Source organism: Macrobrachium rosenbergii, chromosome 10 (assembly GCF_040412425.1).
Source record: "Macrobrachium rosenbergii isolate ZJJX-2024 chromosome 10, ASM4041242v1, whole genome shotgun sequence".
In the NCBI taxonomy this organism is placed as follows: Eukaryota; Metazoa; Arthropoda; class Malacostraca; order Decapoda; family Palaemonidae; genus Macrobrachium; species Macrobrachium rosenbergii.
In genome coordinates, this window is record NC_089750.1 from 44,887,564 (window position 1) to 44,901,526 (window position 13,963).

At 37.1% G+C, this 13,963-nt stretch overlaps 1 protein-coding gene across 14 annotated transcripts in view; it reads right to left on the reverse strand.

The window, feature by feature from the left end:
* LOC136842616 (transmembrane and coiled-coil domains protein 2-like) overlaps nt 1–13,963 on the reverse strand; it is a 499,544-nt gene that overhangs the window by 16,162 nt on the left and 469,419 nt on the right. For 8 of the 14 annotated variants that reach the window (XM_067110211.1, XM_067110216.1, XM_067110215.1 and 5 more), the window contains 4 exons: nt 4,615–4,659; nt 3,904–4,170; nt 2,572–2,752; nt 1,750–1,869 (listed from right to left, as the gene is read on the reverse strand). In XM_067110211.1, coding sequence (XP_066966312.1) covers nt 1,750–1,869; nt 2,572–2,752; nt 3,904–4,170; nt 4,615–4,659 — 613 coding nt within the window. The remainder of the gene's footprint in view (nt 1–1,749; nt 1,870–2,571; nt 2,753–3,903; nt 4,171–4,614; nt 4,660–13,963) is intronic. The other 6 variants (XM_067110218.1, XM_067110217.1, XM_067110213.1 and 3 more) reach the window with 2 other exon arrangements.

A 13,963-nucleotide genomic window follows, 5' to 3' on the forward strand; every position in this document is an offset into this window, starting at 1 on the left:
TTCCTATATTCTCTGCTTGTAAATTCTGTGCGTTATGTACATCCTTGACAGCATCTATTATGAAACCTATTTCTACAGAATTTCTCAAGGAATCTGCCTGTGAACTGGTTCCACCTCTTATTATCTGTTGCCTGATTACTAATTCCTGCACTTAACTCTTCCTTTTGGAAACATGCACTGGCTTCTAATAATATTCCAAACTACTGTCCTTTAATGTCACTGCAAATATGTAAAATAATTTGAAATTCCTTCCCATCTTATTCATGTTTGATATCTACTAGGTTTTACAAAAATTTTTATTATGCTTTCAATAAAACAGCACCTTCCTTACAGTTTTGTTCTCTCACCTACTATTGTATTTTTCTTCTATCAGTGATCCACACCAGGCTGCCTCTTTTATTCAGGCATTTGATAATTATTCAGCCCTGTATATTTATATTCCAGCTATCCATTGTTACTTTTATACAACTGCAAAAGATCTTTCTTAATGTATTATCTCTTGATTCAAGACCATACTTGAATTAAGATAAAAAACAAACTTAGTAAAGTTACTAACATCAAGATAATTCCAACATATTTTTTTTCCGTATAATCTCTAATTATTCTTGTTTTCTATAACATGAAAATGTTACTCACTCCATCAATATTGTATGCATTTTTTACTTCAAAATTAGTCTTTGGATTAAATTAATAAAATATGAGCATAAACAATCCGCAGTTTGAATGTTGACCTTCCTTCATCCTGAAACTAGAGCTATGTACTGGGCTTAATAAATACTATCTGAAATACTGCTCATATATTTGAGACACTTCTTCCTTTTTCTAACTTTTCAAAAGGATTGATTCACTATAACTTGTCTAATCAGTAATCCCACCATTACCTATTTTCCATATCCTCTTGACTGCCACCACAATGTAATGTTTTATACATCTTTTCCATTGGCTATTTTTGGCCACTGCTGTACTGAGCTTACAAGGATGCTTCCCACTCCCAGTCACCCTCATAACATATGCCAGCTCATCACATTCAACAACAAGTCTATGAACAATCAAATCAGAGATTACAAAAGTGGACTGTATCTTTCACTCTGTGGAAGTTTGTAATTAACCTATCAACTTTCTTTTTCCATCCTTTTGACTATTTCCATGTAAGTTTGGGACAATTTTATTTATTTCCCTCCCATCTTCTATTGTATCATCAGCTTGAACTATGAAAAGGCATCAACTTTTGTATTTCTTTAGTTTTTATATGAAGAACATAAAATCACTTGTGATAATACATGCATTTGTGGACTAATAAAGTATATATATTACATTTCATATCTGATGAAAAAACTGATTTAACCCTAAAAGGATAAAAATAATATTGCAAAAACAACGAGATGCACAACTTGTGGTTGACGTCTTACGATTTTTTTTTCTTTTTACTAGTCCGTAAAAGCCTGAATTCTCTTTGTTTATTCTAAATTCTTGAACTTTTAATTAGGAATCAAAATTTACAAATATTTATTCTAAAACAGTACTACTGTACACCTGTGAATTACAAGACTATTTGATTCACAAATATTTATTCTGAAACAGTACTACACCTGTGAATTACATGACTAAAGTCAATACACATAGACAATTGTTCAGTAACTAGCAATTATGATATTCCATATCTTTCAAAGATAAGGAAGTATTGCACCAATGTAAAAAGGTGAGACAATTACAGAAGGTTGGTAACATAAAGTCTAGTAGCTAACTTACCTTAATTGTTTCTATTTCTTCTCTAAGCCTTGCCGACTCTTCTCTACTTTCTCTTAAGTCAATAAGGAGGTCTTCCAATGTTGTTCCCCCGGGGAGAGCATAGAACTCTACACCAGTCAACTTTAAAATATAAAGGGACAGTTAAAAACAATAAAAAACAATAAAACTTAACAACATTAATGAGATGATAACCTTTACACTTTAATTTCACTAGTAGCAAATAAAGATATGTTAACATAAAATATTTACATCCAATACTGTATTGTTTGCTAAAAACTCCATGTGGCTAGATTTGATCTGTTGGTGAAAATGAATTAATTTCAGCCTAATTCTTTTACATACCACTTTCACAAAAAGAATAAATATATCTTATGGTACCCTCCAGTATTTTCATTAGAAGATATTACTGCTACAGTAATATTTTCTAATAATACTGTAACAGAATTAAATTTATGAATGTTCAATATTTTCATTAGAGCCCATTAAAGTTCATAATTTTAATTTATATTGTAAATAGATTACTTTTCTTAGTGGCCATGTTATAAAAAAATGTGTTCACTCATGACTTTCCCAAAACTTAATATCAAAATAATGCTTAAATACAGTATTATTAGCTTAAAATCCTGAACTCAATAGGTCTGGCCAATATAAGTAAAGTATAATATATAAATTAATTCCAACTTGGGCTTCATTTTCACCAGCTTTAAAGAAAGAGTTTGTTCTCTTTGAAACTACTGTGAAAATTAAGAAAAATTTCACATGCAACAATGTTGGATAACATTTCTTGCTTTAGCAAACTTCAAATGAGTGGCACCTACTGACCTGGTTATGGTGATTTCTTGGTGATGTAAGGTGACCTAAAGTAGTACTACCACCTGGCACACTTTCACTGGTGATCGACGAGTTGCATTCCGATCCATCTTCAGATCCTATCTTGCTCCCATGGTGACCACCACCACTACTGCTGCCACCAGCACCTTGTGCAGATGAACTTTGGTGGTGGCTATGAAAAATATAAAGCCAATTCTGTTAGTAATAAAATCTATCATCATAAACCCCAAAGTACAGTTTTACAAGAAATTATAATTTACAAAATGCCATATTTTTATGGTTTGGTAAAATTTCCCTTGTCTTTCAGAGTTTAAGCTAGATGATGTTTTTATGAACAGCTCTCTGTTTATTGAATGCAGGGTGTTGCTTAGCATCCAGATAAAGATATATATATATTTTTCCTTTAGATATGCCAAGCACTGGATACAAGGTACAAGTAATAGGAAAACAATGATTTGCAAGCAACAGAAAACTAAATTTCCTAGAAAAGTCAAAACAGGATGTGGAAGAAAATCTTTGGTGCTTTTTAACATTTATATCAGTATGATTGCATTAAAGTCTTTCAAGATCTGTATAGTTATCACTGAGAAAATGTCTGCCACCAAAGAGGGTCCATAGCAGCTTGGCTCTTGAAGTGAAGCTGGATACTGCAACAAATAACAATGTGGCAACAGTGCTGCCTAGGCACTAAGATTTGCCCATTAAACTGTGTCTACTGGTTCTTCAGAAGAAGCATACTGTTGTCACAGTGAGCCAGACTGTACCACCTTATGGCTGCCAGAGGAATCAGTGAGACGTGCGATGATGCCATAGACAGAGTGGCTCCTATTCATCTGCATTCAGGTTATGAACAGGAAGTGAGCCAGTATATCCACCATAATGATAATGACACAGATTTTCATAAGCTGCAAGTCTGAGAGATCAAACTGGAGGACCTGACTACAAGGTGACATTTCTTGCAAGCCATGGCCAATATGGAGGATTTGAAGAGTATTTTAAAAAGTAAGCCAATGTTCACTTTTTAACATCACAAAAACTACAAGCTGATGAGGAGGCTGCCAAGATGATCCTGATGCAACTTCACCATGATTCAAGGTTGCTAAGAACAGTTACCCTTGGGCTACTTTTCAATGCAGAAGATGTGAAGCTCATATCCCCTTCTGAATTATCATTCAGAATCCAAGGGCACTGGAGAGATTTGTCAACAATACTTCTACTGTACTGAGTTTTCTGTATATGGAAGAGCAGTACCATATTTGTATTCTGATAACCATGTTAAACAAATCTAGTCAGTGATAATTACTATGACCATAAAATACCCACCCAGTGAGATTTGAGACATTGTGGTGATGATGGATGCTACTGCCTCCTCCTCCTCCTCCACCTCCTCCTGATCCTCCTCCTCCCCCTACACCTGGTGTCGAAGAAGTGGGAGGAACAAGACCAGCACCAGCTGGAAGTGTGGCCGAGCCATGATGGGTTCGTTCCTCATCGCGGTCCTCTTCAATTGCTAATTCCTTGATATTATCAGCAGATCCAAACTTGTTTTTTATAAGATGAGCTATCTCCTTTGGCTTGTTTATCACCGTCCTGGCAAAAATTCCAGTACAACTTCAATGTTACGTCATGCAAAATTATGTAAATCACTAATATATACCAACGTTAATGTCAAAAAGCAGTGCAAGCATGATGCAAATAGGCATTGAAAAAATCACATAAACAAGAATATCAATGGCACAATTACCTTAATCATCACAATAATGCAAATAGCTTTACATCACATATAACTGAAAACAAGCAAGGCAAAGCCAAGGCTAGATGGAATAAAAATGCTGCACTGCATAAATGAATAACATTAACACCTTGAAATGTAAAAACAGCCAGCAAACTTTTCAGTCAAACATTTTATTATATTTTGAAAGGCATCTCAAACTGAAAGCAAGTACTGTATTGTAATTTGACGAATCTTTATACATTATTAAAGCTAATATTCTTAGCAACAACAGAGCCCCACATATAACTGAGATTACTTACCCTGACAGTCCAGTGATCCCATCACGAATGTTACCCCCGACATTCCTGAAGTAAGTACAAGCAAGGAAAGAAATAATGGGTCAGGAACACAACCAAAAACAGACATGCTAAACCAACAAATGTCAACAAAATCTACTGGGTTGAAAGAGCCACAATAACAATAATTAATGATGGAAAAGTTCACGTGTTAATCAAGCACTAAAATTTTAATAAATGATGCACAGGCCTTTCCTGAGAAAAATATATTTCTAAATAAAAATACAGATGCTAAAAATCTTGCTTAAAAATCAGTTCTATTGGAGCAATTTTTTGTAATGCTTTTCATGCTGCTCTATTTCATTCTATGCTAGGGGTAAGTAACAGTACAGGTATAATGAAAACTAAAAATAAACAAGCTCTTGAGTATGCAATAATTTTTAACCTCTTCACTAATCAAAATTTCATTACTGATGACCAGTTATCATAAATCAGAAAAGGTAAATTGTGTGAACTGTCTTCTTGAACAGGAAAAGAGGCCATTATGCAATCATAATATCCATCACATAAACTTGTACTTCAATATTATGCTTATGTACTTGCAAGAAATCTGCAATGCACTTTCAATATCTGGGCACTTATTGCCATCTTGGCCACTCATCACTAATCCACATCATTCATCTCACACAACAGAAGACAACAGCAAATGATAACCAGGTGTATGAGAGGTGAAATGTTGTCTTTGTCTAAGAGAGCCCAGTATGAAAATCTGAGCTCCTGATGCCAAAGCAGTCAAAAAGGCTGCCTTTTGCAGCACATGAACTGAACGGATGACAGAGGTCTCAGAACCTTATTCAGGGACTAGGTAATGGGAAGCCTTGCAGGAGCTAACCTTTGCAGTGTATTATTATTACTATCATTATTATTATTATTATTATTATTATTCAGAAGATGAAACCCACTCATATGGAACAAACCTGCAGGGGCCACTGACTTGAAATTCAAGCTTCCAAAGAATATGGCGTTCACTAGGAAAAAGTAGGAGGAAGTAAAGGGAAATACAGAGAGAAGAGAACTTGCATATTAAAAAGGAAAAAAAAATTAATAAATAGATAAAAATGTATTAAGAGACAAGAAGAATAGTATTAGGGTAGTAATGCACTGCATTTTTCCTTGAACTTCCAAAGTTCCAATTGCACGACATCCTGTGGGAGACTGTTCCACATTCCAATGTGGCTGATAAAGGGGATCTGGGATTAACTGTGAATGTGAAAGACGCTGTTGAAATACAACTTATGAAAAAGTGACAAACAAGAGACCATCTGTAAATGATCTAAGTCATAGCTGCTATATTAGGAAACAGAAACCTACCACCATGAACTACTCTATCTAAAAGAGATAAATCCCAGGCAGAAGCAGACATCCACACCAGAGAACAGTATTCCAGTAAAGGAAGCACAAATTACCTAAACCAGGTTGAACTGATTTTATCACTGTTATAAATATATAAGGCCTTACGAACAATACCTAACTTTTGTTGCGGCACTTGCTGAAACTTTCATTAGATGTTTCTCAAAAGTTACACCTAGAATAGTTAAAGCTTCAGACTCATTCAGCAAAGTTCCATCTAAGTGGAGACTTTACTACACCCACAAGTGTTGTGTCATTGGCATACCGAACAATCTTGTTTTCCAGGCCAACAACCATATCACTTATAAATATTAAAAATAACAGCAGACCAAGAACACTACCCTGAGCAACTCCAGACACAATAGGTCTTGGTTCCCTAAAGATCCCCTCCACAGCAAATCGCTGCTGCCTACTTGTAAGGAAATCTTGAAGTAGTCTTAAAACATATCTAACCACTCCAAGATTATGAAGTTTATAAATAAGTGCCTTGTGATTTACTAAATCAAAAGCAGCACTAAAATCTATTTGAATTACTCTGCATTCAAAACCCTTATCAAGGTTCCCTTGCTAATGGCATTTTAAGTCTACAAGAGCATCGCAGGAACCTTACTGCTTCCTGTATGCACATAGTAGACTATTAGCTAACAATCCTTTAGATTCCACATACTTATATAGGGAGAATAAAAACTGGTCTGTAGTTACTGCAGTCTGCAGATATGCCAGTCCTTGGAACAGGCACTGTATTACTAAGCTTGCGCTCATCCACAAAGATACTACGTCAACATAAAAACCTACAGAATCTAGTAATCTTGGGAGAAAACACACCAGAAACTTTTTCAAAAAACAGAGGGAAGAAACCATCAGGATCTTCTCCATCTCAGCTATCAAGATTATCCAGAATTTTCTCAACATCCCTGGAGCAAAATGCAAATTTTGTAAGAATAGGTTCAGGATGACAAGTATCAGGGAGAGGGACATCATCAGCTGATACTAAAATCAATCAATCAATTAGCTGATTGCTTAGCTTCAAAAGCTCGATGAAGCAGTTCAGCCTGACCCAAAGATAGATGATGCAAATTTGGTCCACCACAGATGAGGCTCTAATTCCTTCAAGTTTCCTCTTCAAGGAATTATTGTAATTTCTCTTGGCTGTATGGTAAGTTCTCTATTTGCAGCACAGCGAGACTCAACAAAAGTGGTGTAATTTTCATTTGAACTATTCTGTCTCCATGCATTGAACTTGGTCTGTTTGTAATGGCAGGCTTGTCTACATGTATCATCAAACCATGGCTGGTCATTTGTCCTACATTTCATGACCTTTTTGGGGACAGATCTTATTAAAACAGCCATCAGCATTTCATTTAACTTCTTCTTGGGATCAGGATCTAATACAGCAACTGAAATATTAAGTGCCTGGCAAGCTTCAATAATGCAACCCCAATTGGCTCTGGATTTCAGCCAGACTGTTTTTCCAATGGTGGCATTAGGAACATACTAACTGACAGATATGTCCATCTCAATGGCACACTGATCAGAAGTGCCTATATATTCATAGGCCTTGGACTTGAGAACAGCTGGAACATCTGTGAATATGAAGTCTAATCTATTACCAAAAATGTGCATGGGTTCCTCAATTAGCTGGACAAAATCAGAGGATACACAGAACTCGACAGCATACTAGCCAAGTTGATCTGTGGAATTTGAATTTAGCCACTCACTGTGCTTTGCATTACAGTCTCCACAAATGATGAATGAAGCTTTTGAATCCTGTGACAAAGCCATACTAATCCTTTCCAAAAGACAGTCATATATAGAATCGTCGATATCTGGATTGCAGTAAACAGCAAATACGTAAACACTGTAGAACTTACTGAAAAAGACTGGACTATGGAATTTACAAGTTCTACATTAGAATCAATTCCAAAACCATAAAGCAAGAGTTCTGCCAATGCTGTCTTGTATGCCACGATTGTTGAAATAGCAAGGCCCTTGACTTCAAAAGATAATAAAGTGTAAAACTGTTTTAACAGATTTCAACTGGGCTCTCAGTGTGGAAGGTAATCTAACCACATTTCCCATACGGACTGGTATGTTGGATAGATGAAGTCCGTTGTTTGCACTAGGTACCTAGCAATTTTAGGCAAATAATCTTCACAGTAGACTAGATTTAAAATTCCACGTGAAGATCACGGGTCAGAAAGGAAGATGCGTAAACAAGTTACCTCCTCTTGTCTGGGATAAAACAACAGACAGCAATATAATCTATTCTTTTGCCTGTTGTGGTAGAGATAGGGGACCAATTACCATCTGGCTAATTCAGGGCTACTAGGCAAGAAGTTTCATTGAAAGCTAGTAGATTGTTCAAAGCTTTCAAAATCTGGGACAATGAAGGAAAAAGGTATCATCCTCCATTTGTTCCAGTCTTGTAGGAATGCATCTCTTGCTACTGCCTGAATGTCCCGGTTCAGAGACACATTCACTGGAAGTTGATGGTTCTTGCATGTGGCAAACTAGTCCACTTCTGGACTGTAGAAGCATGTTAGTAATTACTGTCTTGAGGGGAGCTCAGCATGAGCCTAACCTCTTTATACAAGACATTGCAGTTCTATTGTCTAAGACCAACAAAATGCAAGCCCATTTTGGAGGTTCCAATTTTCTGAGATGAAAAGACAGCCAGTAGCCCAGGGAGCTGGTATAACACTCCATCCAAGCAGGTGACCATGATCCCCCTAAATGACAATCCTCCCAGTGGCCTCCCCAACCTGTCAAGGAGACATCCATATGTATTATCACTCATACGAACCGCAGAGTCAGATCGGCCTGTTTGCCAGAGACCCCTTCCAGGTCCAAAGACAGAGTATCTCCCCAACCGGATAAAGGCTATCACAAAGCCTTTTCCTGGCATGTGAGAGACAGACTGTTAAATCCTACAGCCACAATCTCAGGATTAGATCTATCATGGACCCAAATTGTAACAGGCCCAGAGTTCGTTCCAATTGTCATCCAGAAAAACTGGGGTATGCAAGGAATCTACTAAGTCCTTCCTTATTCTGGTTTGAGTACTTTGGGAAGAGACAGCTGGCCACAAAGAGTAGCCCAACAAAGTCCCAGCCTCAGAAAAAGTCTGCTGGATGTATGGCAGGACTTGTTCCTATTAAGAAACCTTTTGACTGGAGTCTGTCAACTATCACTCTCAAGTTTTGTCAGCACTTCTCTGGTGGCTCCCCAGATTAGCCAATCATCTAGGTAGACCACCAGTTAAAATCCTTCATTCCTGACCTTCCATAAAATAGGTACAGTATATAAAAACTTTATACAAACAATATGTTTGTTCAAATCTGACAGGTCACAGATCACCCTTTGTTCGGAGGAATGTTTCTTGGGGACACTGAAGAGTGGTGACAGATAAAGCCGTCTTTCTGTATGGTCCCCTTTTAAAAGGGGGTCTGGTTTTTGGAAAAAACTACTTTAGAGGAGGGGAAGGGTGGGACCATCTCTACCCTAGTCCATTGTGAATTATACTGTCCCCCCCTAGAGTAGGACTTCCACTGCATGTTATGCTGTAGAAGACAACCCCAACCATGCAAGTCCTATGGGGCTTCAACTCTTCCTTTCCTTGTAATACGCAGTCTAGGAGTTGACTTTTCTTTCCCCTGCTAGGAGTGTCTTGTTTGCTTTGAAAGAGGTGCTGATGCTGTTAGTACTATCCTTCCTTCTGCTGTTGGAGGGGTCCTTAAGTAGTTACTGTTGGCTTGTACAGCTCTGATTCACACCAAGCTTTCTTAGGCTAAGGAAGAGGATACTCTCAAGGGTATTGTTTCCCCAGATTCCCCTTTTCAAGAAAAGTATATATAGTATTGTGCAATTCTGTCGTCGGGCTCATTCAGGGAGTTGTGCGACAACAGACTCTTCAAAAAGGGTCCCAACAGATGGGGGAAGAAAGCACTTGGGAGGTTACATTGGGGAGCGAAATGTTGGAGCCCATCAATGCTTCCTTTCAAGCCATAATGCAACACTTCAGAAAGTTGCAGAGTACTCCCAATAGGGTCCACGTAAGTGTTTTGGCTACTGCAGTGAACATTGCTCTGGAAGACACTGGAACCTCTTTAATTAGGTGGAGCCTAGCATAAAATTCAGCCATGGCTGTCCTGAGAGTTTTTTGTAGGGGTCCCAAATTGCTGGGTACCCATGTTCAATGGGAGCTTTTTCCTCTCAGAAGGGAGGAAAAATGTTGCTCATTCCTTTGCAGCACTATCAGATACTGGGATGGTGGAGACATTAATTCTCGTTTCCTAGCTTTCACAAAATTCTGAAATTCCGTCTTCACATGATTGATTGTCTCTAAAAGTGGCGGAGCGCAATTACTCACAGGTGGAAAGAGAGGCCTTGGCAATTATCTTTGCCGTATCTAAATTTCGAATGTATCTGTGGGGTATGCATTTCCAGTTACTGACTGATCACCAGCCTTTAGTTATGTTATTTGGCAATGATAAACGTGTTCCTGAGGCTGCTTCTTCAAGAATTCAGCGATGGGCTTTGGCTCTGTCAGCTTATAGTTTTACAATAAGTTATAAATCAAGTAAAAATCATGCCAATGCCGATATGTTATCAAGATTACCTTGCCAGGAGACAAAATTCCCAGAGTCAGAATATGTTGTATGTTTTATGGACGAATTACCAGTGTCTTCCAAGATGATTATGCAGTATACGAAAAAAGATTCCATATTAAGTAAGACGATGTATTATGTAATAAACGGCTGGCCAAGAGTGTGTCCTGAGGGTTATGAAGCGTATCACAGAATTTTTAGAGAGTTATCCATTGAACAAGGATGTCTCATACGTGGCAGCAGAGTAGTTATACCCTCCAGTCTAAGAAGGCGAGTGTTAGAGGAACTTCATGAGGATCATATGGGGATTGTTAAAACCAAGAGTAAAGCAAGGAGTTACGTGTGGTGGCCAGGATTAGATAATGATATCGAGCAAATGGTAAAAAATTGTCTAACATGCCAGATTCATCAGAATATGCCCCAAGAGGTGCCACTGAGTCCTTGGCCATTAGCAAGAGGTCCTTGGGAGAGGATTCACGTAGATTTTGCAGAAAAAGATAATCATAGATTTCTTTTAGTCGTAGATTCATATTCAAAATGGCCTGAAATATATCATATGAATTGTACAACTTCTACAAAGGTCATTGAAGTGCTGCGGATGTTAATGGCTTCTTACGGGTTACCTAAAACTTTAGTTAGTGATAACGGAAGTCAGTTTGTATCTCGTGAATTCTCGGAATTTCTGGGAAATAATGGAGTTAAGCACTTGTGTAGTGCAACATATTCCCCTAAAAGTAACGAGCAAGTAGAAAGATTGGTTCAAACTTTTAAGAATTTTCTTTGTAAAAATTGGGGAAAATTTAGTGTCCAGACATTAGTTGCTAAATTCCTCTTTTCTTATCGTAATACACCACAGACCTCAACGGGAACTACGCCTTCTTCCTTGTTTTTACAACGCGAAGTTCGAACTAGATTGTCCTTATTACGTCCTGATCCTACGGAACAAGCAGTGAAAGCTCAGTCGTCCCAAAAATATTATCATGATTTGAGAGGACGCACTCGAAATCGTACTTTTGAAGTCGACGATCCTGTCCTGGTTAGGATGAATGCTGCCAAAGGGGGATGGACATGGGAAAAAGGAAAAGTTATATCAACTGAAGGATCGGTAAACTACCGGGTATCAGTGGATGGCAGGCAGGTACTAAAACATATCAATCACCTGTTACCTTTGAATAATTGGCTTATTTTGAGCCCTTCAGAAGCCTCAAAAGAAATCCTAATACCGGAGGCATTACCATCAGTGGATGTACCACCTACGATTGAACCAGAGACCGATGAAAATATTCAGAGTCCGGCATCTAGTGATAATATCGACAACGACATTGGAACCAATGAGCCTTTAAGTTCGAGGGACATAAGCAAAGAAGAAACCAATCAACGAAGATATCCTTTGAGAGAAAGACGTCCTCCTGATAGACTAGGGTATTAATTGATGTAAACAATGTGTACTTTTGAGGGAGAGGAGTGTAATATATGTATATGTTTAGAATTTCTTATTTAGCAGAAGTGCTTGTTATTCTTAAAGCTATTAATCCTTTTAAGTTGTTAAGCTGCACTTGTTTGTATTAACAATGCTTCCGAGCTAGTTTCCTTCATTACTCTCATATTTACATATTTACTTCTGTTCCTGGTCTTGTATTTTCTGTCAGTTGTTTGTACGAGTTCCAGTAATAAAGACATATTCAGAAGCCGGTATTTCCTAGAACGTCCTCAGTATGAGAATGCTATAGAGAGGATCTCCTTCCTACATGTACAAATATAAGACTGCATGATCTGTCAGTACACAGTGATCAAGCTAATAGAGACTTTAGAAGGTTGTTTCTAACTCACTAGCTTGCAGTTAAAAACAATGAATATAGTGAGCCGCATCAACAACTGTGTGAAATTAAAAATGAGTGGACTCAATGCAGGAGTAACACAGTGCAAATACCATGAATAGCAATAATCACATTACAAATAGTGTGAATCTGATAATAACAATAGTAATGATGACACCCCTGAAAATCACAGCTTTCTTGGGACGCAAAAGTGAAGTGGAAATTTGGTCATGAGGAAACAATGGCAGATGGTAGGTTGCTGAAAAATGTGTAAAATTTGGAAGTACTGGGAGAAATGAAGAAAAGATCTAGAAAGTGCTGGGCAAACAATGTGACAGAGTGAGAATACTTGATAAGACATAGATGAATGGAGCACCGTGTGGGGAGGTTTACTTGCTGCTGGTCAGTCTTCAATGTAGGTGTTTAGACTGGCAAATGAAGTTTTCTGCACAGAGGCTTCATCCACAACTCAGCAGTAAAATTATGAATATGGCAGTGATCACTTGACTTTATTGGAAACAACTCCCATTAAGGAATACAGTCAAAATCACTGCCTTAACACCACACCCTTGGACACCCTTACACCAGCAAGACTGAGACACCGTGAGAAGAGTGGACCCATACTGGGATTACAGGAAGCCAACCAGCATCTATCTTCCCAACAATATGTAATACTAAGTGGCTAGTATTATCATCAATGGTTGCAGATGATCTCCCATTCTGCCTATATCAATAAAATTTTGTCATATTTAACTGCATATAGTACAGTATATATATATCAATTTATATTTAACTACTGTAGCAGCTTTTTAAATAAACTTCTCCATATCAGTTTTCCCTCTTGGCTTTTGAAATCATTTAAATTTAACTGTAGAAATGTTATGTCTATTAGTAAATATAATTTACAAAATTAAGATTTCTCATCATTCGACCAAGATTTACTATGACAGCATGAACGATCTAAAATTTGGAAGGGGCAGCATAGCAAGGGAACTTATGGTGTACCAAGCTTTCCTTATTACAGAAAATTTTTTTGTCTGTTTTGTATCTTCCACTGTATGAATAACGTGTAAAATTTAAACTTTCTTTACAGATGAGTGCCATGGAATTTTTACTGTACTGAAGATACCATAACTCATCTGTATATATTACCTTTTGGCTCTAAAACCAGGCATGATAATGAAGTGGAAATTATATGCATCCCTTTACCTATCTTGGATCCATTAATGTCCCTACTTTTCAGTATTGTCTCACTATCACCACTTATTTATGTAGGGGCTACTTGAATAAACACTGCACTCACACACTCTCTCTCTCTCTGTCTCTCTCTCTTATATACATATATATATTATATGCATATATATTACTGTATATACATATATACATATATAATGTATAAATATATATATATATATATATATATATATATATATATATATATATATATATATATATATATATATATATATATATATATATATATATATATATATATATACATATATATATATATACATATATATCTAACAGGTGTTTCGA